Source organism: Eublepharis macularius, chromosome 10, assembly GCF_028583425.1.
Source record: "Eublepharis macularius isolate TG4126 chromosome 10, MPM_Emac_v1.0, whole genome shotgun sequence".
Taxonomy (NCBI): domain Eukaryota; kingdom Metazoa; phylum Chordata; class Lepidosauria; order Squamata; family Eublepharidae; genus Eublepharis; species Eublepharis macularius.
In genome coordinates this window covers 17,318,665-17,342,879 of record NC_072799.1, presented here as the reverse complement: position 1 = coordinate 17,342,879, position 24,215 = coordinate 17,318,665, and the positions used below count along the sequence as shown (strand labels likewise).

The 24,215-nt window shown below is 40.5% G+C and overlaps 1 protein-coding gene across 1 annotated transcript in view; it reads left to right on the top strand.

The window, feature by feature from the left end:
* WDFY3 (WD repeat and FYVE domain containing 3) overlaps positions 1-24,215 on the top strand; it is a 176,241-nt gene that overhangs the window by 52,529 nt on the left and 99,497 nt on the right. The window contains exons 5-13 of the mRNA XM_054989609.1: positions 423-584; positions 1,257-1,449; positions 4,576-4,762; positions 6,682-6,848; positions 7,696-8,163; positions 8,757-8,858; positions 11,690-11,883; positions 15,781-16,238; positions 18,218-18,301. Of these exons, the coding sequence (XP_054845584.1) occupies positions 423-584; positions 1,257-1,449; positions 4,576-4,762; positions 6,682-6,848; positions 7,696-8,163; positions 8,757-8,858; positions 11,690-11,883; positions 15,781-16,238; positions 18,218-18,301 (2,015 nt within the window). The remainder of the gene's footprint in view (positions 1-422; positions 585-1,256; positions 1,450-4,575; positions 4,763-6,681; positions 6,849-7,695; positions 8,164-8,756; positions 8,859-11,689; positions 11,884-15,780; positions 16,239-18,217; positions 18,302-24,215) is intronic.

Below are 24,215 nucleotides of genomic sequence, written 5' to 3'. Positions count from 1 at the left end.
ATTTGCTCTGATATTTTTAGTATAGTGTTATAGTAGATTGGGAGGCACTTGATTCTGTTGAAATATATTAATAAACACACGGGGTTGCATCCAGTGCAAAATTTCCACTTTTCCTAGAGTTCTTGCATAAGCAGAAATGCAAGAAAAAGACTGTGGTAGCCTGTTGCACTAAGTCAACCTCATTGTATGCCCACTTCTCTGGATCTTGTGCCACTGATTTCTAGGCGCTATAAGATGTAGGGAAAGAAGCATTAGGTGTTGCACAGTTGAGACCATAAAACATTCCGGTCTTTGTGTGAAATGTCTTCAGAGTAATAGGTTTCAAAAGCAAGTGTTCAGTCTGTGGCTTCTTCTAACCAATTTAAAACCAGTTGCATTAAATGTAGCATTAATTTTTGTCTCTGTTTTTTCTCCCCCTGCAGAAAACAGTGGATTGCATGACTACTATGTCGGTGCCTTCCACCCTTGTGAAATGTCTCTATCTGTTTTTTGACCTTCCACATGTGCCTGAGGCAGCTGGAGGAGCCCAAAATGAACTGCCTCTAGCTGAGCGCAGAGCACTACTGCAGAAAGTGTTTGTTCAGGTAACAGTGTGTGACCACAAGTATCGCATTTCCAAATGGAGTTTCTTTCCTGAAGGACCAGGTTGGGGAGAAAAGAGATGAAAATGCACAGGAAGCACATTTAGAAGAGATGAAAATGCGCTAAAAGCACATTGCCAACAGTAAAACTCTGGAACAAAAGAGATTGACCTCTGTAACAGCAAAAAGCAGAATTACAGACCAAAAAACCAAAACCAAAAACAAATTAGATAGGAGCAAAAAATATTTAGTATAGAACACAATGGTTCAAGGATATCAATGACTAACTAGTGGATAAGGACAAAATACCGTAAATGGGTGAAAATGTAATAGTGTATTCTATAGCATAATGGAAAAATGCACCTCAAATGGCAAGTCACACATTAAATATAATATTCAGCCAATGATACAACAGTAAAAATGGACAACAGATAGCTAGCTGGAAACGGATATGACTGTACTTCTGTTTTTTGTTTTTTGTTTTACAGTAAAGTTCCTACGTTGAAAAAAGTTCATCAGTGAGGATGGAAACTTCCATAATTGCACATTAGAGTTTGAAAGTCACCCCTCTTTCATAACTGGCTTAGATGATAATACCAGTCAGTAGAATTCTCAGGACAATGATTTGTGAGAGCTTTGTGCTGTGTTAGTGAATTCAGTGGTCTTTTGTTTCAGATCTTAGTGAAACTGTGCAGCTTTGTGTCCCCGGCGGAAGAGCTTGCTCAGAAGGATGATCTCCAGCTTCTATTCAGTGCAATAACCTCATGGTGCCCTCCCTATAACCTGCCTTGGAGGAAAAGTGCAGGGGAAGTACTCATGACCATATCACGTCACGGCCTTAGTGTCAATGTAGTGAAATACATTCACGGTTGGTATTTCTTTTGTGAAGCTAGTGTAATGTTTTTGTGTGGTGATAGTATGTTGACTACTTACCATTTATTTGAATACTCACAGAATATCCAGAACTTGACAGTATTCTAAATCTGATTTCTGCATTTGGTATTTCATGAAAATAGTGTTTGCCTCCCCTCGCCCGCATTACCCTCCTGCCACAGTGATGGAAAGTACAAGTGATGAGAAGAGCAGCCAGGAAGTAGAAAAGCAAAGACAATGAAGGGGAGAATCTGGAACTGGAGAAGGGTTGAGCAATACGCAATAAGCGGAAATGGTGGAGGGGGAGGGGAAAAGACTGTCAGCAAAGGGCCAGACAAAGCCAAAACTGTTGAGGAGACCTTCTTGCCTGATTGTACCATAGAGCAAATGTCAAGTACCTAACAAAAATTAAACAATTCACATTGTCTGTCTAAAGCACCCCAAAGTGGCAAAATCTTCAGTATCTTAGGTCAGGTTCTGAAATTCTGTTTAAATTTTGAAATGTTCTGAAACTTCATTTTAGAATTGGAACTCATGTGAGTGGTCACAGACAGGTTGTCATCCCTAATGTTTGGTGTCCATGTGCGGACTGGAGAAAATGACAGTTGGAAGAGGGCGTTGCCAGTCCTGAGGCTAGGGGATAATACCAAACTCTCTATCTCCTTTGCCACCTGTCAGGCAATTCTTTAAAGCCTCTACTTTTGCTCCCTGCTCAGGGCTACAAAAATGGAACAAAATATCTGAAACCTAGGAGCCTACAATATATGGCTGTGTGTTGTATATAGGGGATAACACAAATTTCTCAGCAGTGTAGTTCAGCAGTCAAACTTACCCATGTTCAACATCATGATCAGACTGTGAGCCAATCAGGGATATGCGTGTATTGCTTTGAGCAACTTGAACAGGTGTTGAACAAGTTTGACTATTTGCCTGTTGACCAGAAGTTGATTCACATTTGGTTGAAGGTTTAGCTGGAAGTCATAGCTACACAGTAAAGTTGCAAAAAGGAGAGGAGAAACAGCTTGTTTCTCACCCTTCTCCTTCCAAGCTGGGAAGAGACAGGTGCAATGCTTTTAATATCTGCATTCTAAAAGGGGGAGTAGAAGGAGCTCATTTCTCCCCCTTCCCCTGCAATTGGATGGGGACAGGAATTGCTTTTTATTGGAAAAGGGAGAGGAGAAAGAGCTCATTTCTCTCCTTTACTGCAGCCTAAGCCAACATCATGGAGTGGGGAGAAGAGAAGGCATCCCGCCCCCCGCCCCATCAAACATGCTGCATCTTTGCAAGTCTGGGAGGCAGATCATCTGGGAATTGGCTCATGACCCCCTCCCCCCAAAAATCTGTTTACTAGATACAGAGCAAAATTTCCTGAGCAGGAGTCAAAAGTTGACTCCAAGGTGATCTCTCATCAGCTAGGGATCGGTTTCCAATGGCTGCAAGTGGCTAGTTCTTTCAAATTTGCCCAAACAAGTTGCCAGCTGCCTATCAGTTGGCTGCCTGATCATCACTGGCAAGTGGCTAGTGAGCCAAATTGGCAGGTGTTTGAGCATTCCTAGTTGTGTACAGCCTGGGGACAATGAATTTGGCAGGCTGGCAGATGGTAGGAGAAAAAACTTTTTTTTTTTTGGTGATTTAGCAAGTTTGCAAAATGCCAAGTAGAGCTTTCCCTAAATTTCTGCTAGTCCAAATGTACAGTTGTTTCTCATGTAAACGATTGTGGTTTTGTAACTTCTGCTGATGTAGAAAGCTCCCAAGAGGAGTTCCTGTTTCTCATTTACTCTAAATGTCTCTGTAGCTCCTTGCAGAGGCAGCTTGGCTAGTTGTTTCTGTTTTACTGCTACTTTGTCTCTTCCAAACTCTCGTAGCAGATGGAACAAAATCAAGCTACTGACACTTTATGGGTCTCCTCCAGGGCCGAATCCACATTACCTCCACGTGTCCCGGTGTTGCACTAAATGTCCGCGAAACACCCGGAAGTATAGCGTCTTTCAAGTGCGATTTCTGAATCGCGCTTGAAAGATGCTATACTTCCGGGTGTTTCGCGGACATTTAGTACAACACCGGGACGCGTGGCGGTAATGTGGATTCGGCCCAGGTATACTGTATATAGTTCACAAGAATTAGGGCATTATCTAAAACCAATAGACCAGTTCTATTCAAATTAGAAATTACAGTTCAGTTCTTCCTTAATATAGAAATATGGCATCTTAACTATTCCCTGATTAAGGATCCAGTTCTTGCAAATAAAACTCTTTTAGATCAGTTTGTGTTCACAGTTTTTCAATCTGAGACTTCCCTCTATAGTTTACCTATCACTTGCAGGCACAACAAACAGATTTCTAATAAGATAATTGAAAACAATTAGTTAATTGCATTAAATGTTCAGTTAGTAGTTTTGTTTTTTAAATGGCATACCTGTTTCTTCTGACCTATGTGTTTAATGTACTTTCCAGAAACTTTAAACTACAGATGTAAAAAATTATTTTAAAATTTACATTCCTCCTCCGCACATTCCACAAATGGTCTCCAAAGCTATTTATATACATTTTTAAAGAAATAGAATATAGAATAATACAAAATTGGGTCCTGGATCTTCTACACACAGACCCAGCATGCATGTTTTATGCATAACGTGTCAAACTCCTTTCAGGTTTCACAGTTTTTTGGCATCTAATCAAACTCATAAGTCTTTGGCACAGTCACAAAGAGAATTTTTTTAAATTTAAAAGCTACTTTGCACATTCTGAAAAATGACAAGAATGGAACGAATGTTTTGCAATTCCATTTAACAGACAGAGAAGGAAATTGGGCATGGTTCAGTGGCTTGCTGATTGAAATTACAGATCGGTGTGGAACTCAGAGTGAATTAAAAGTTCCCTTTTTATACATTTCTTGGAACGGTAAAAAGTGGAAAGAGATGTGTGTTAGGAGGGTGTTTCTAGTATCTGTTTTTATCTTAGAACATGAAGTGGCTGTGAGCTCAGTTCATGAGGTGATTTTGAAAATTGCTTGCTAAGTGGTCTTATAGTAGTCATGTGACAGTAGTGACTAATCCCTAGTCATTTCAAGTGAGAACAATAGGGCAGATTAAAATGGTGTTTCTGTAATATTATCTTTGCAGAAAAAGAATGCCTGTCAACATGTGTCCAGAACATGCAGCAATCGGATGACCTTTCTCCCTTAGAAATAGTTGAGATGTTTGCAGGCCTTTCTTGCTTCCTCAAAGATTCCAGCGACGTTTCTCAAACACTGTTAGATGATTTTAGGATATGGCAAGGCTATAACTTCCTCTTTGATCTCTTACTCAGGTATGGAAACAAAATTTGCGAACTTACTTTCTGGTTGAAATGTTGTTTTCCCCACCTTTTCTCAGCAAGATCTGTCTGCTCTGCATATCAGGATATGAAATTCACTGACAATGCAGCTGAAAAACTGAATGTACCCAGTCTTTATAAAATGTGAAGGGAAGATTATATTCCACTTAGGAAAATGTCATATGCCTCAGTTTAGTGTTTTCATTTTAATATTGCTGTGATAATTAATTATTTGTTTAATGTGAATTAATATTAATCCTGTTGGCCCATGATACTCTCATACAATATTGTTGTTCCTTCTGCATTGCTGTTACTTGGTATTATAACAGAGTTATTGCTCCAAGTTTCCTCCCCCATGCAGGGTGTTTTATTTTCATGTTTGTACAACAGTGTCATTCAGTTGTCCCCCTTCTAGATTTGTTTTCCCTTGTTTTTCCCCAAGTCTCCTTTAGTATGGTCTGTTGGAGAAGAGGGTTTGGTCATTGTGTGGACAATAAGAGTGCAGGTTTTACAACTTCCCCACCCCTATCTGGAACTATTTTCTTCCCATTTTGCCTCATACCCATTATATCCCCGCCATCATCATCAGGCTTTTTGCTGTTTTTTAAAATTGATAGTAGGTATGATGCTATAACAATATAGTTAGTACTGATTTTTTTAAAGCTCGTAAAGAACTCTTCAGTAGAAATAAAAATGGAGGGGAAAGCACAGAGAACGTCTCTGTGTGAAGGGTCTGTTGCAGGCACGCGCACAGTGATAACGAGGGTAGAGCGGGGAATTGTCTCTGTAGGGAAGCAGGCATGGTGACTTAGGTGACTATGGAGGATTTTCTCCATAGTCACTTGGTGCTTGCCTTCTATAACCTATCTTGCTGGGTTTACAGATATACTTAATAGGTCGTGCTAGCCATTCCTTTTTGGAAGATGACAAGGTCCGTAGGATAGGTATAGGTTTTATAGCAGTTAAATTCACAGTGATGGGATCCAGGTTTTGATGATAGATAGTATTCTTTCAGCTTTTATAGTGATTTGAATAGATTATGATACTAATAGAAGGTAGTGAATGCAGACTTGTTAATGATGTTTGCAAGGTGGTGCTGAGAATAGACTACCAACTGATAGCTCTCCTTAACGGCAAAGTGCTGGTTAATGAAAGTCTTACCACAAAATATTTATGGTGTTTCCTTGTAGCATCTGTCTTGTTTTGCAGAAAGAGATTTGGGTAGCATGTAAAACATTTGATGAGTTCAAATTAAGTTGATCAGTGATCATATAGTAGAGTGTCATTATTTAGTTGTTTCAAACCTTCGGAGATGTAGTCTGTAGGTTTTAGAATTATGATGGTAACGCTTCTGTTAACTGGTTAAGGACACTAAATATTTCGTAAAATGGTGTTATGTTGATCTGTTAGTTTGTTTGCCTATATGTGGATAGGCCTATTCAGATTATTACTTGGTCCTGTTCCTGCCTGGGATAATAACTTCATTACCCCCCCATGCCCATGCTTGTGGAACAGCCTCCCAGAAGAGATCAGGGGACATTTACTCTCCTGACTTTCCAGTGAGGCTACAAAACAGTTCCTTAGAGTTTTGAAGCCATAAATTTTTTTCAGGGAGGCTGGGAGGGGAATAAAATGCCTCCTCCCACCAGCCCAATCCATAGTCTATTTTGGCAGGTATCTGTCAGAAGTACAGCTTCTATCAGGTCAGGTCAGGACACCTGACAAATGGCTTATGGGGCTCACCTGTTCCAAGGAGTTCAGTGCACACTGCTTCATTCCAGGCCATGGTTTTATAGTGTAATTAAGCAGAAGTGTCTCTTGAAATCATCTGATTATAATTTTTTAAAAAAATATTCCAGATGTGTATGAAAGAATGAATGGCTTTGAGCTGAGATTAGCATGTTTTTCTGCAGGTTAGAACAAGCAAAAGAAGCCGAATCCAAGGATGCTTTGAAAGATCTGGTTAATCTGATAACCTCATTAACAACATACGGAGTCAATGAATTAAAACCCGCCGGTGTTACGACAGGGGCACCTTTTCTGTTGCCTGGATTTGCAGTTCCACAGCCTGCAGGCAAAGGTGAGGTTTACTCTTTTCAATCCACATAGAGCAGAAAGTCTGTCAGTATGTTTTCAGTCACTTGATTTTAATTGCTGATATTTTTCCCAGCCAGGTTCTTAAATGGTTAGGCATCGGTTGACCTGAAACATTATTTGTTTGCCAAGTACATAGACTAGTGAAGGCAACTTGACCTTTCTTTTGTCACACCATCACTTTGGTTTCATGTGGGAAACTGCGGCTGATGTTTTAAGGCTCAGATTTTTAATTACTGTTGTTTAGTGCTTAACCTTTCTAGGCATTTTAAAAATAAAACGTGATTCTATCAGTTGAAACTTCTAGGATGCCATACTTAATAACAGCAACATGTTGCAGCCTTTATCCCCAAGCACTGGCCTTTGTGGTTCTTCTGTGCATTCTAATCTAATCTCCTACTCCTCCATGGTATGGGACTGATAAAACCAGCTGTTCCTTTCCAGTATGACCCCCACATACATGTCTCTACGTGTAACTGACAAAATGTGATGGTGGACCCTGAAATGGGAGTACCTTGAGGCCACTATTCTTCCAGCAAGTTTCCTTCCTTCCAAGGCCAGGGTGCCACCCTAAAAACAACCTTTCTTGCCTCCCTTGCCAGGTGGAACTAATTTGCTTCCTGCTAATACAGCCATTCTGAAGACTTGCTTGTTCTGAGGGGAGTGGGAGCTTATGCTGCTGCAGCTCTCACAGACTGCAGACGTGGCTTCATGTGCTCTTATTTGCACTAACTAGGGAATAAAGGTGTACTTTTAATTGATAATCTCTTTTGAGTATACCCAAACAATAATCTGTACATAAAAAGTCCTTTTCTCTTTTTTCCTTGTTGTAGGCCACAATGTGAGAAATATCCAAGCATTCTCTGTCCTACAAAATGCTTTTCTGAAGGCAAAAACTAGCTACCTTGCACAAATTATCCTTGATGCCATCTTAAATATATACATTGCGGACAATGCCAACTACTTCATCCTGGAATCCCAACACACTTTGTCCCAGTTTGCCGAGAAAATTGCTAAGCTTCCAGAAGTACAGGCCAAATACTTTGAGATGCTTGAATTTGTTGTCTTTAGCTTGAATTACATACCTTGCAAAGAACTTATTAGTGTCAGCATCCTCTTAAAATCCAGCGCCTCTTACCCATGTAGCATCATTGCAATGAAGACATTGCTGAAATTCACACGCCACGACTACATCTTTAAGGACGTCTTCAGGGAGGTGGGACTCCTGGAGGTCATGGTGAACCTCCTACATAAGTATGCAGCTCTTTTGAAAGATCCTACACAGGCACTGAATGATCAAGGTAGACGACTTTCTCCCCCCGCCCCTTTTAATGTTTTAAATAATGCTTTGTCTGTGTCTTTTTTTCACCTCTGACATAGTACAAGTAATGCAACAAGAAATTCACATCTGTCATATTGTCATCCTGAAATTTTGGCTGCTATTCACATCATGTGCATAACTTCAGATTTCTTTTAATTCTCTCATTCATGCTACACCCAGGGGCAATTTTGAAACTCTCGTTAAGCTTAGCGTTCTACAGAATCTCATGAGACACTGGAGTAAAATTTCCTGCCTGCACATGTGAAATATTGATGCGCTGTGTGTGCAAACCTCTAGGTCATACCCAGTGTCCAAGATTAAAACTATTTTTCATGGTGATTGTAAAGTTCAGATGGTTCAGTGCTTGAAAGCAGAATGGCTCCTGCTGCTACTGTGGTACTAATTAAACATTTATTTTAGTGATGGCTGTAAGCCAAGCTGCACTTAAGCAGAAGAGTTACCGAGAACAATCAGAAGACCAGAAAGAATATTTGTGTATTGCATGCAGATGTAAAGACTTTTTAAATTCAGGGGTTCTTTTTTTTATTGTGGCTTTTAAAAATTCTTTTCTAGGGGACTCAAGGAACAACAGTTCATTTGAAGACCAAAAGCAGCTGGCTTTGCTGGTTATGGAAACCTTGACAGTACTGCTCCAAGGTTCGAACACCAATGCAGGTATTGTTTGCCTGTTATGGTGATGCTTGGCCTTGAAAAGCACTTAAACATAAAGACAAATGTAGAGTTATTTGATCCCTTGAAATGCGGAAGGGCAGTGTCAAGCAGGTTTTTGACCTTGGGGGGGGGGGGCGGGAGTAGGGAATGGGTATATTAATAGCACAACACTTAATTTGTTTCATTTGCTTAGTCAGAGTCTCCTGATCATTTCCCATCGTAACATATTGATTTCCATCTATAGCAGAGGATAAGTTTTATTTCTGGCTTGGCCCCATGAAAATATTTATGTTCGTGGCTTAAAATGTTTATAATATATATATTATATAAGTACATGCATTTTAAACCACAAATATAAATACATATATATAATCTTTGCAGTTTTTTATAGTTTATTGTAAGCAGCATTCTTCCCCCCACCCCCAGCTGTGAATATAAAACTTGAGACAAAAAGCTGAAAAGACAGGATTATTTATCTGGATTTTAGAATGCCCAAAATCAGTTGAGACCCCTCCCCCTTGCTGCTCCCACCTACCATTAACTGTTATCAGAACACTTGTTCCTAGCCACAATATTGCTTTAGCTTATTTCCTTTCCAGGTTTGTGATTTTCTGATATTCCTTATTTTATTAATTTATTTCTTAAAAATGTTGTATTCTCTCTCCAAAACTTTAAGTAGTGTACAACAAAATATCAAGCTAATATATCAGTGCTGTAAAAAAATTAACACTGCTAATAAATAGCATCGCCTTCATAGGCCAAAGTGTGCAGTTGACAAATCCTCATAAGAATACAGCAATCTGTAACAACCCTGCCAATACTCACCAAATGCCGTCCTGAACAGCACGGTATTTCAGGCTTCACAGATGGGCTACAAGGGCAAGTGATTTTCCAGGACTTCTCAGATCAGTCATTTCCAAGAATGTAAACCAAAACTGTGAAAGAATGGGAGCGTTTTTTGGATGGCTAAGCTTAATGATGAGATGGAACTGTCAAGGGCCTTTTTTGCTGGGTGAAGTTATACAGGGATGAGGGTCAAGTGTTGGTGTCTGAGGTCTTGAAGGGCTTTATAGGTAAGAACTGGCACCTTGATTTGTGCCCACAAGCATATTAGAAGCCTGTGCAGCTGTTAGGAGCTGCATATGTATTTAGTGGCCTATACCCATCAAAAGGTGGGTACCCGCATTCTGCACTTATTAGAGTGCCCAGAAACCTTCACCTACCCTTTTACAGAATGTTTGTGAGCCTGATGTGCATTCAGCTAACTAAGATGTCAACTTTTGATTTAAAAAAACTCTGTCCTACCTTGAGTGGCCATGTGGCATAGGCAAAATCAGGCAGACTTCAAGCAGAACCTGGCAGGTTATGGTACAGAGAAATAACATAACATGTACCTTAGGGATGAAGCCAGGATAGAATCTAGTGTTGGGGGAAGAGGCTGGGTATACTTGTCTGTGTATGAGCAAAGCTTGGAAGATCTTGGTAGTTCATAGAGAGAGGCTGGGAGAAATCTGTATTTTATCAGCTTTTCAGACCTGAAATTTGGTTACCCAGTGGAACTCGGTGATCACGGAAATATTGGCTGGTTGGCAGTTCTACTGCCTAATTATTAATAATAATAATAATAACATTCGATTTATATATCTCTTCTTCCTACCTTTACAAGGAAGGAAGGGCAGACAAGGGTGTGTCTTCCCTCATTACCTTCGTCATGGCTTCTTGACAATTTTTACAGGATAGAAGACTAGTAAACCTGTCTCTTCCATTTAATTAAGAAGTAGAAAGTGAGCCTTTGGTATGGCAGAATGACTTTTGAAAGCTCTCTTTAATTTGCACAATACAGAATGCATTGTCATTGTTTCACATTAATGATTGACACACCTTGTTTAGCTCCTCCAGCTTGAGGAAAGCAGAGAGCTATATAACAAATGATAAGAATCAGGCAAGGCTATCCAGAATAATATGGAGATGTTGGAACAAAAGGATCACACATAAATGTGTGATTCTGTGACCTGGGCAGATCATGTGGGGGGAGGGCAGAATGGGTTACATCGGTGCTTAGTTCTCATGGCCCTTCTTACATGCCCAGGGTAGTGCCGATCGCCACGTTGGGGTCAGGTAACAATTTTCCACAGGCCAATTTGGCTAGGGATCCTGGCGGAATTTTGCCATCTTCTGAACGTGGAGCAGGGGTAACTGGGGCAGTCTGGGGGGGCGGGGTGTAGTTGTGAATTTGCTGCATTGTGCAGGGGGTTGGACTGGATGACCCTAGAGGTTCCTTCCAACCCTATGATTCTGTGAAAGGGATATGGCTTGTAATTACCTGTAAAGTCTTTTTAATTAACGTAACATCTCATGCCTCTATGTTCGAGCTGATGCCTGTGCTGAAAAACAAAAATAGTCCCTCTAATTATTATATTACATTGTATCTTCCATGAAAATTTGACCATTGGTTTATTGCTAGATGAAGTACCACTTCAGGCAGTTTTAGAGATCAGCTTTGGGCCTAATCCAACACTTCCTTTGTGTTTCAGATAGAAAACTCTGTGTGTGTATGTAGTAGAATCTCCCAAGCATGAATGAGGTTGATGAATAATTAAGAGCTTAGAATGGATTTTGTGCTTGTATGTTGCAACATATTTAATATTTAACCTCTTCTGTGGAAAGGTAAGTATTGCTTCTTGAAGACCTAAGAAGGAGGCATCTAAATGCTTATTGGTGGATATTACAGATACTTATGCCAATGTGATCAGTAGATAGTGCAATCTCTAGACAGTGTGCTAGATTCACTTGGGGTTATCATAGCTATTCTTTTGTACTTGTGTTCCTTATAGGTATCTTCAGGGAGTTTGGCGGAGCCAGGTGTGTGCACAACATAGTAAAATATCCACAATGCAGGCAACACGCGCTGATGATAATCCAGCAGCTGGTGCTGTCACCAAGTGGTGATGATGACATGGGTACCCTTTTGGGATTGATGCACTCTGCTCCACCTACAGAATTACAGTTGAAGACTGACATATTAAGGGTAAGAGCAATAGGATGGAATATAAAGATGCTCGCAAAAGTCCTGTTTCAAGCACACCAATAACCTTCTGAAAAGTTGCTTTCATTTCATGCTCTGAAAGGGGAAAATATCTTCTAGTGTATCAGCAGCTCACAGATTGTTGAAAACACAACTTCTTTCATCAGTATAAGTATTTTAATGACAATTTTACTAAAAATACTTTTCATTGAATTTACTGAGATTCGTAGATTGTATATGTTTGTGAGAACCTTTGTGTGAAATGGCTTCAATAGTCTATCATTAAAGCAGCTGCTTCTGTGATTGGTTGGAAGAGCAGGGGAGAGAGATGGAAACAGACCAGAGAATATTACGTCTTGCCCAGTCCTGTCTGAAAAGAACTTATTAGGAATATAGTACAGTCTTCCACTCCCTCCCTGCTCCTGTCTCCTTGTGGATTCCTTCTTCCCTTGTAGGGGTATGCACTAAAAAGGAAAAAAATCCCACCCAGGTATCAGAAAGACAGTAAGTTTTTCCCTATATTGTGTCTTCCAATACCAGTTAGGTATTTGGATTCAGATTTTTTTCCTCTTGGGATTCTGAAATTAACTGGGTCTTTGGGGGGCCAACGGGGTTGTTTTCATGCAAATTACACAAAAATTGCTGCAGATGAGCTGCTGCCTGTCCAATAAAGAGCCCTCAAGTTACAAGTAGATTGGGTCAAAGGATCAAATTCTACAAGCCTCTGGACTAGATACCCCCAGCTATTCACCATTGTTTCCTATGAAGGGAAAATCTAATGCTTTCCCTAAGGCAAAGAAGCTTTAACCAAACACACAAAAGCAACCACTGATCAAAAGCCTCCCAATGCAAAAGGAACCCACAGAGCCCAACAGAACCAGAGAATGCCAGCAGAACCACCTTACAGCAGGGAGTAGTAGTAAGCCAAAAGCATGCATTCCAGAAATTCTCATCCTGAAGCTGTCTGCAGCCAGGCCAGCATTTCTATGGTCTATGAGAAAATCATTGTGATTGGACAGATTGAGCTCCCCCTAAGATGCGATACCATTCTCCTGTAGGAGCTTCCTCCCTCCCCCATTTTTGCCCGGGAAACCTTCTGAAACAAGATTAACAAACATTTGCAGCTTTTAAAATTCTGACCGTGGCTATTCCCAAATATTACTGTGAATAACGAGGATCGGAATAGGGATGTGCGTTTCAGGTTTCAGAAACCCAAAGCAAATCCAAATCAACCTTGATTTGGGTTGATCTGTGATTCCTGAATCAGCCCCAGTAAAGCTGGCCTGATTTGGGAAACCCAAAGCAGAGCAACCCAAAGCGATTCAGGTTGCTTCGGGAAGCTCTGTTAAGCCTTTTTCCCTTGCCGCAGCAAGAGGAAAAAAGCTTCAAAGAGCTCTCTTCCCGTGGCTTTCAATTGATGGGAGGGGGAAGAGAAAAGTGAGAGAGGCAGCGGGGAGAGGGGGGTGATCAGAGAAGGGAGATTGGCTGAGAGAAAGAGCCAGTCACTGCAGCAGCAAGCAGCTCTTCCCTTCCCGATTGGAGGATTCTCTGGGAGGACAGTATTTTCTTTAAAAAAAATTGTTTCAAGGTGGGACTGTGATTTGAATGTGCTATTAATGTTGTTCCCAGAAATCCAAGAAATGAAATTTTCAAAAAATTATTTTTGGTTTGTGATTCTCTGGTGTGATGTTAGAATTTGATTCAAGGTGGGGGACTGTATGTTGTGATTTGAATGTGCTATTAATGCTGTTCCCAGAAATTCAAGAAATGAAATTTTAACAAATTATTTTGGTGTGTTTTTGGTTCTGTTTTTGGAGTGTTTTTGATTCTCTGGTGTGATGGTGGGGGTTGATTTAATCTAGGAATGTACATTGTGATTTAACAGTGATGTGTGTGTGTGTGTGTGTGAATCTCTGTTGCAATGGTTGGCCCCATAGGGAAGCATGGAGAGTAGCTGAATTCAATCCACTGTTTAATATACTTACAACATTTTGAAGTATAAATAACATTGAAATAGAAAAAAGTCAGTGTAAGAAATAAATGAATCCTGAGTAGAGATGGGCACGAACTGAAATACGAACTAAATTTCGTCACGAACAGGGCTGCTTCGTGGTTTGCAAACCAGCGGTTCATGAGAGCCCATTTCTGATGAACCACCATAAACTTTAGGCTGGTTTGTTTGGTTTGTTTTTTGGTTCGTTATAGCAGACAGCCTGGTGCCTATCAATCAGTTTCCTAGGCATTAGGGGGATGGGCTTTCTGCAGACCTTCTGCTGCCCCAGAAGTGAAGTTTTCACAAACCGGTTCACGAACCAGGGCAAGTTCATGGTTCGTGAAATGCAATGAACCATGAACCGCACAGTTCGGCATTTTCCTGATTCGTGCCCATCTCTAATCCTGAGTTAACCTAAGTAGGACAGTCTCCATCTATATGATACAGCCTACCAGCCTACCAGTTAAGGTCTGTCTCTCAAGCCCTGCTCTTGCTACCCATCCAGTTTGCATGACTCACCCAGACCTGGCTGAATCCTATTGTCCAGCAGCAGCAACCCCAACAAATGCTGGTCAGGTGGTTAGAGTTTCAGATCAGGATCTGGGAGACCCAGGTTTAAATCCCTAGTCTACTATGGAAGTTCACTAAGGGACCTTGACCAGTCACGCACACTCAGTCTAATCTACCTCACAGGTGGGGACAGATTGGACACTAAGAACACTGGGATGCTTCCCAGTGAGCTGATGGCTAACCTTATGACACAAAGGCTGAGCCCAACCCACCTGAGGCAAGACAGGGGAGGCAGCTATCAGTACACACAGGCTGTGCCTGTTGCTCCTGTGAGGCAAGGGAAGAGGTGCTTGGCTTGGCTGCTGGAGACCCATGTGAAGTGACGCAAGGATAGCAGCACCTGTTCAAAGTTAGCAATTTCCAGGTTAGAATCCAGAGTTAGCAATCTCCAGGTTTACAGGCTGTGGATTTCAGCAAACCATGGCTAACATTATGATCAGCACACACACAGTGCTAAATGCAATCACTCTTAAAGTGTTTGGAAGGAGGAATTGACAAGGGTACAAGAGGAGGGAAAGAGGGAAATAGCATGGGAATAGGAGGGAAAAGAGGAAATAGCATGGGGAAGGGATAGAAGAGAAAATGAGGTGCCCCTCCCAAATCCTTGCAGGTTTCTCAGTGTGCAGCTGGGCCTGGCAACTGGCAGTGCGCAACTGATCTGTAGTTTTCTCAGGTTGAGGCTACCGGGGGAGAGAAGGAACAAAAGCTGAAAGGGGATACAGATAAAGGTTACGTTGGCTGGTGGTTGGCAAAGTGAGAAGGAGGCAGGAAAAGGGGAGAAGCTATGGGGGCTTTCAGGAAAGGGAAATAAGAAATAGTGGGTGAGCAGGGGCTTCCCAGCTCAGAGCTCACACAGATTACATAGACCCCATTCAAACTTAAGTTCACAGTGTGTGGAAGAGATGCCAGAGCTGCACCGTGGGGGTGGGGGTTAGCTCAGGAGCTGCATAGTTCTCTGAAGTCTTACAGCTAGCAAGGCAGGGGCAGGGGATCCAGCAGGGATCTTCTTATATCCTCACATAGTATGTTTTGTGTGATGAATGGATCCTAGGAATTTTGCTCTGTATGTTCAAGATTTGCTCAGTCCTGCATGAGAAACCAACTCGGTTAAGAGCACAATTTAAGTCTGTGATGGGTCTGAGCTGATTGACAGGAGCTCAATATTCAGTAGGTTTTTTTAACATCGATGGATGAATTGCGAGTGGACTGCCTGGAGAAAAGTTTAAACTTCTGTGTTCAGATACTTCAAAATAAAACCTAGGCGCTTTTGGCATTGTGCTATTTGCAACAGCTTGTCTGTGTGACATCTTGTTTTTCTCGTTTAAATATCCGTGTAGGCCCTGCTGTCTGTGCTAAAAGAGAGCCATCGCACAAGAACAGTTTTCAGGAAAGTTGGTGGGTTTGTGTACGTCACATCGTTACTTGTTGCCATGGAAAGGTCCTTGTGTTCTCCACCCAAGAACGGCTGGGAGAAAGTGAACCAGAACCAAGTGTTTGAACTTCTCCACACTGTTCTCTGCACCTTGACTGCGGCAATGCGCTACGAGCCGGCCAACTCGCACTTCTTCAGAACAGAGATCCAATATGAAAAGTTGGCAGATGCAGTGAGGTTGCTTGGCTGCTTCTCAGACTCCAGGAAGATAAGCCCCTTGAACATCTTCCCCTCCAACATCCAGCCATTTCAAAGACTGCTAGAAGATGATCTGATCTCTGTGGATTCTGTGTCACCCACTTTAAGGCACTGCAGTAAACTCTTTATTTACCTCTACAAAGTAACAACAGACTCTTTTGACAGGTATGATGATATGTAGGGTTTGGGGCAGAGTCCTTAAAATACCAGTTGTGTTAGGAAATACTGGGTTTGAGCCAATGGTTTTAATTGTGGCACTTTCCTGAGCGCAAGGTGTTTTTTCTGGATTCGAGGCTCTTCCACGTGTAGCAGATCTGTGTCTAGGCTATTATCTGTCATTTCTATGATACAGTGTTACTGCAGAGGATTATTTACTCTCTGTTTTCAGCTGCAATTGATAATTGCCATCTTTTTCTTAAGTCCCAAGCACCTGAAGTCATTGGTTTATTGTTTCCGACCAGAGAAGGTGGGATGCATTTTCAAGGCCTCCTTTGCATTTCCACATTTGGGATTGTGGCCGTGCTGATGACTGGGCAGAGAGAAGGGTCAAGTGGGTGGGCTGACTTCCGGTGATGCGAGCTGCCAGGGCTGGCTTAAGGTCTTTTGTTTTCCCAAGCAATCCTTTTTTGCCCTTTCCCCTTCCATATCCATGCCAGTGGCTAAACACTTTGAGATGGTGCTGCCTGTCACTTCCCATGCTGCCAGCAGCCTGGAGCGAGACAAGTCCCTGCAGTAGACTAGCATCCTTCTTGTTGTGCCACTCCTGGGAGCTGCTTGAGCAGAGAAGGAGCCCTGCCTGTCCTCCGTGTGTTTGATGACCAGATATGGAAGAGGGGGCGCCTTTACAAGTTATATTGGAGAGGGACTTTCGCTGAGGACAGCAGGAAAACGCGAAGGAACTATTATTGTTTTTTACACCTGGTTTGCCTCTTTCTATCCAACAATTTAAACATTAACAAAACTTAAAACGTTAATGAAAAGATAGATTTGGGGGGAAAAAAACCCTAATCATCAAAAGCTCAGTAAAAGAAGCAAGTTCTTACGGGCCTTCCAAAAGGTAACAAGAAGCTCTAGCACTGTGATGCTTCTGCTGCGTCATTCGGTGTGCAAAAACGGTTTGTTTTGCCTCCCTTCAATTAAAAATACCATCCTGTGATGGAGCAGATGTTTCACTTATAAGACATTTTGTTTCTTTGCCCTTAATCTTGTTTAAACAAAGTCCACGATACTAGCAGCATTTGGTCTGTCAAAATACGGAATTGCATTTTTTTTGCTGTTTATTTTAATAATAATGTATGGCTTTTAAATGATGTTGTTTGAATTCAAGGAATGTTTTTTTTGTTCAGGGAATGTTTTGCTTTTAGATGGATTATGAAAAGGAGTATTGACTATGTTTTTAATGATTCATTTGGAGCGAAGAATGGACCCTGCTCCATGCCTTACCACAACTCCCGTTGTTGACAAAGGATGTCTGTGGTTTTTCTCTTGGATCATAGGATCGTAGCTCCTAACCCATTAGCTCTTGGTGCTTGTATCTTCTATCAGCATAACATGAGATGGTCTCTTTAAAATCCCTGAGTAATATTTTTGTGTATTAAATGGCTCAGACTCACGATACTTTCAGATTACTAGTTTGTTTAATTAGACTGAGCTGTCCAGTACCCATTAAAACTGGAATTTGAGAAATCTGGGAAAATTTAGTTTGGTTTTCGTCTGTTCATGGATTAGAAATACTTATTTTTTTGTCTTCTCCATCTCCTTTTTCTCTTTTTGTCTGTAAACTTCGTTAAGGGCATTGTGTTAGTTCGTCCAATGCAAACTTAATCATACCTGCATATTCCTCTGCTCCTCTGTTATTAATCCAGTTCCTTACTATAATGCTGAGTTTTGTTTCAAGGCTGCGTAAAATAAAAGCAGACGATTTAAACTGTAAACAATCTACCCCCAATTCCATGCAACTTGAAAGAAAGATCTCTCTGCTTTGTACGTCACTGTTTTAAAGTCATGCATGCTCTTCAACGTCTTTGTTCTGGCTGTTTCTGCAAGATGTATTTCTATTGGCGGAACTGTAAAACTAACAAGCTTCTAGCCTCGTGTTTTCTTTTCTAACCTCTCTATCCCCTTCATGTCTGTTTTGTCTGTAGTCGTGCTGAACAGATCCCTCCTTGCCTGACAAATGAGACTTCTCTCCCCTCTCCTTGGGGCACACCAGCTTTGTCCAGGAAAAGGTACCGATCCTTTTAAGAGAAGTTGCACTTTCTACTGACTTTAGAATTTTGTGTTGACTGTATCTTGTTATCTTTCTCAGAGACCTATTATTGTCTTTCAGTGTTTGGAAATTTTTAATTTGTTGGCAACTTAAGTCAATACTAATCTAATTGAAATAACTTTGTGCAAATAAATAAATAAAGTTGTGCAAATATATTTCAAGATACTATATCTTAGTTATCATTCGGTGCAGCTGTAGAATAAGAAAGACAAGATTTATGATTTTTAGATGACAATTTCCGTTACAAGGCTGACATTAATTGCCACCAGTCAGCTCCATAGTGCTGTGGTGTGGTGAAGATTTGGATTACAAAGAAAGAGGTACCTAAAGTGTGGTCTATGCATAAGCCTGAGGTCGTAGAATGGATTTGAATCATTTCAGGCTGCAGGAGTGTGTGGGTTGTGTTGAATTTGTGAATAGTCACCTGCATATTAAAAAGCCAGTGGGTATATATAGTGTTTGGGAGATCCAGTTTCAAATCCCTGCTTGTCACGAAAATCTTTGGACATGTCTAGCTTATCTCCCAGGGTTGTTGTGAGGATAAAATATAGTAGGAGGAGGACCTCATGTGCCTCCCTAGATTCTTTGCAAGAAGGCGCTGTAAAAATGTACTAAATTAATGAATACTAGCCAGAAATAATAATAATGTAAACAACTAGCCCAGCAGGGAATGTATTGGGTTAGCGCCTGTCATCCTGGTTGTTTGTTCTTTACTCCTGGGGGAGAGCTCCAAAATGAAATTTGTTTATTCTCATAGAGTATGACTTAATCACTGTATAGTTGATTCTGGTGTTCTTGTGAAGAGGTGAAGTTTCTTGGCTTACAATACCCCCTTTCTTTCTTTTTTTGTCCTGCTGCCTGAAAATTTTTTGTTCCCTTCTCCTAACTCTGTTTCCTCTTACTTCCTTAATCCTGGGATGATTTTATGGTGTTCTTCTTTGGGTTAGCTTATTAAATTTAGAGTTTAAAGGAAAAAGTGGCCAATAGAGAGAAGAGTTAAGTTTCTAAATGTTTCTGACTTTCCCTCTATTGTGGCTAGTTGAAGTAAACACACTTTCTGCTTTGGTGCCCTTCAAGCAATTTGCCAACCATGTCAGCTTTTGCTGTTGTCCTCTGTGCTGCTCTTTGCTGCATCATCACTTGCGTTATAAATAAATGGCATTTATTCTGCTTCCAGCTTATAATGATGAAATGTTCAAGTACATAAAAACATACACTTAGTAATGGAATGTATTGATAGCATCCAAATGAATCACACTGGAGCATATTGAATAATACAGGACTTCCTGGATAGGTGGTCGTTTAATATTCATTGCAAAAAAATAAATGAAGGCAGTTGTTGAACTGGGAAAACAAAGCAGTTTCTAAATATACCATTCCCAAGTTCACTTAACATTGGTTATTAATTTTAAACATACACAGAGACATTTGTATAGACCATATGTTTTCTTTTAACATTGATATATCCTTACAGAGGCATACACTTAATCTGGTGTCTATGCTTGATTTGTACACATGAGTTAACAACATTTGCTTTGGAAAAAAAGCTGCCATGGAGTAGTTTTGGCATACAGGACAGAAGCAGATACTGAAACGAGAGGCTGAATTTTCAGGCAGAATAAAGTTACATTTGCCCTGTTATTTCAAATGAAAATAGAACCTTGTCCAATTGAGACCTTGTAGTTAGGGGTGTATACTAAAAAATAAAACAGCATATTTTGGATTTGGGTATCAAGAATCCAATTAACATTGGTATTCCCGTTTTTTTCATTCCCAAAAAGTTTTGTGTTTGGATCTGGTTTTATTTCAGGATTCCGAAAATAATGGGATCCATTATTTAATTCTCCCATAGACCACATGAGAATTGTCGCCAGCTCTGTGGGGTTTTGTTAGTCCTTTGGGCCAGCGGTCGTTGCTCTTGTGCATTGGGTAAGGCTTATTCGTCTTGAAGAAAGCATTGGATGCCCCCCATAGGATACAGTGAAGAGTAGCTGGGGGGAACCCCTGCTCCAATTCACTTGAAACTTGGGGGGATCTTCAGAGGGCAAGCAACTCTTACTCTGCTGCAATTTTAGTGCTATTTGCTTCAAAAACAGCCCCTCTAGCACCCTGAAAAGATTACCCCATAGGGAATAATGAAGCTGGTTAATTCAGAATATTTTCAGAATTAATTGAGAACACCAATATTGGTATAACTGAGAATCCTGGATTTGATTAGAATTCCCAAATATATACTGATAAGATATTCTTTGGGTATATTTTTAGACCAGATTTACTGAATCACATACCCCTCCTTTCAGCAGTCATATTTCCAATGTCTCTATGCATGATGAATGGATAGGAGGAGGAGGAAGGAAGTAATTAAAAAATCAGATGTTTGCATATAAGATGAACCAATGCGATCATATGAGGGCAGTATAAAAAACTAGGGAAAGGGAGGCCCATCAGATGTTGCATGAATAGACACTGAACAAACTGCCTTGGGAAGAAAAGGTACTAAACAAGTTTTCCATTTAATGTTTTTAGAAAGAAAATGATTATGCAATAAAAACTGGAGTTCATTTTTAGAATCTTTTATTTGGTAAAAGTAATGGGAGGGGTTTTGCAGTGAACGAATTCATGTGTCTTTTTTTTAAGTTCTGAGGGGCATGTATAATAAACTTTCAAAGTGCATAAAGTGGTTTTTCTCAGGATTTATACCCAAGACCACAGTGTGGAATGTACAGGCCTGTTTCTAAATGGGTTAAAGCCTGTATGGTGTAAAAGTGAAACCTTGAGGCTCTGGCAATTGCTTGAAAGGTTGTATTGTAGTAGCTCATGTAATAGGCTGCATACACAGAGTATGCCACAGTTTTATATTAAGCTTGTGTGTTGTTGCAGATTTTCAGTTTGGAGTTTGGCCAGAGGAACTTGGATTCAAATCATTGCTCAGCTGATCTTGAGTTGGCCCCTGCCTGCCTAATTTTCCTCACCAAGATTGTTCAGATAAAAAGAATGAGCTAGTGTTACCGTCTTTTCTAGGGGGGAAAAGGGATAAAAATGTAGCAGAGTTATTTTTATTTTAACAAATAATTCAATGACAGCCTTCTCCCCATCAGTACTGGGTATATTTGCCTTCTGCCAAGCCTCTGTATTTCCCCTTTGCATTAGTTAAAATGATAAATAGGTTAAGAAAGTGTTCTATGATCCGGTCACTTTCTACTTGCATTTCTTTCTTTCTTCCTTTCTTCCTATCCTTTCTTCTTCCTCACAAATTCTGTTTGAGTGATGATAATTCCAAGGGTATCACAGATGCTTTTTAAAAAATGTCATCCCCTTTTGCCGTTTGGGGGTTTGACTTAACTGTTTGTCTTTCTTCCTTGTCAGTCTCTCATATTTGTTTTGCTTGGTGCGGTTGACAGAGCTGGAAGATGTTATTATGTGGGGCATTTCTCCTGTGGTTGAATTCGAGGGTTACTTAATCCCTTGGCAGTTGTTATGCACACTACAGCTCCTTAAAAATGCTCATAGTTTTTCAGAATGTAACAAGCAAAGTCATAGAGTAGTTGGATGATTTCCAAGGTATATTTGGTCCTGAGTTCTCATTTCAAAATACTAAGTGATTCCAACAAAAATAACGACTTCACAGAAAAATAAATTGGATAGCAGTGCCTATTCATGTCCTGAAATGATTCTTTCAGTACAAACATAATATTTTCAGTTTACTAACAGATGTTAAGAGATTAGGGAAGTGACGGGATCTATTCCTGTACGCACTCTATGGTTCGCTTTGGGATGCTGTGTTGTCGCATCTGGATTAGCACTAACAATGGTTAATGCTGAGAGATTCCTTTGTAAACAGGGTTTTACAAACCCACTTTAAAAGTGGTTTTCAAATTTGGATAAAGAGGGGATTCCTAGATAGCCTTAAATATGGCCAGCCCTGATTCAGGTGTAACGTGGTTATGACAAAGCATAGAAAGGGCAAGATCCTGCAGCGTCCTCTCACTATCCTGACCACTGCTGGTCAATTAGGTCTGGACTCTGTGTGTTCTGTGTTTAGAGAAACGGGAAGTATTCCAAAAACTAGCGTAGATATGATGCTGTTGGTTTGCTTAACTGTGGTTAGCCAGTCAGGAGAGGGTCATGCAGTTGCATGTTTTCTCCCCAGAACCCAAGCAATCACCCTGCTGGAGTTCACTTCTCCCTCTCCTGAGTTTATCAATGATAATCGGTTATATCAGAGTCAATAAAACAGGAAATTTGAGACAGTTTAAAGGCTAACAAATTCTTAATCTTAGTGAATTAGAGCCCGCTTCATTAGATGCAAGATAACATGGATCTTAGTCCACACAAGTTTATACTAGAATAAAAAATGTGTTCGTTTTTGAGATGCCACCTATTTGTCTTTGCTATAGCAGACGAGCTTGGCTACCACTCTGCAGGTGATGATGATCTTAACTGAGATTAGGCCTGTAAGTACTCAGTGGTACATAACAAGCGAGCTAAAAAATTTTTTAAAATACAAACCTGTTTCTAATGTGGGAAAGTAGTTTCAATTTATTCAGACCCTGTTTCTGGAGAGCCATATTGGTGTGCATTTAGAAACAGAACTTACATATATCATATGCTGTTCCATGAAAAAAATCTTTAATAGTTTTTTGATGGCTTGAAAAAAATGGAATTTCAACAATTTTTAAGTTTTCTCCTCCCCCAACTGAGCTTTTAAAAATTGTTGCTTAAGAGCTGAGGCAACAAAATAATTTGTAAGGGCATTTAGTTAAGAACTATGTAAATAAGTACAAAATATCAGTTGGACAAAAACCCATGTGGTATTTAAAACTATTTATTTCAATACCGAAACTCTGTTCCATTAATATTTATAATTATCAAGTGTACAGCGTCCTGCTCCTCTGGGCTTCTGCTATAATACTGTGAGGACTCACTTTGTAAACCTTTGTAGATTTCTTTGTAAACCTGCTCCTTCAAGAATCATACTTTAATTTTTTGACATTTCAGTTTGATGGCTTGTATATTTTGGGCTTTGATACAGCACTAGATCTTTTTAGAGAATTCTGAAGATTCAGAGAGATTGCTCCAGTCTATACAAAATGTTTTCTTCTTGCATAGTGTGAAAAATTGTGGGCTGCACAAATAACACGAAAATGTGGGTGGCATTGGTTCAGCTTGCATGTACCAACTGCCGGGCATCTTTGGGGCCCTTTCTTAAATATCTATGTACAGAACCAAAACATCATATTCTACCTTTTCTTTTAAGCTGCCTTAATATCTCTCTATGCAGGTTTGTAATTTGTGCTGTGGTCTTAGTGATGGATAGATGGTGTGCAAACAGAGTTGCTCTGTGTTGCTCTCACTGGAATGAAAAGTGCTGGTGGGGAGGGGGAAAGAGACAGTATGTATGCACTCCTGAATCTGTTTTTTAACCAACCATTACATGTATCATAGGAGTTTCTGTCTTGTCAGAGGTGAACAGCCCTTTTCAGGACCAAGGATCACGCTAGACGTGTTGTGTGCTGGTGGAAGCTAATTTAACTATTCTGGTTGCTAGAATTTGCATCACAGTTGTTAATACCAGGCTGCAGCTGACTTGATGGGCATGTGTTACTTCTGTAATAGCAGACATATAAACAAACTCGCACACAATCAGGGAGGGGAGCTAATAAGAGTTTACTGGGGGTATGCCGAGCTAAATAAAAAAGGCTTTATCTGCTGGTGGAAGACGATGACAGAGGGAGACTGGTAAATCTCCCTGTAGTGGAAGTTCCAAAGTTTCAGTGCCACCATCGAGAAGGCCCTTTCTTGGGTTGCTACCTGTCTAGCCCGATGGCAGGGACACATGAAACAAGGCTTCTGATGGTGGCTTAAGGTGTTCA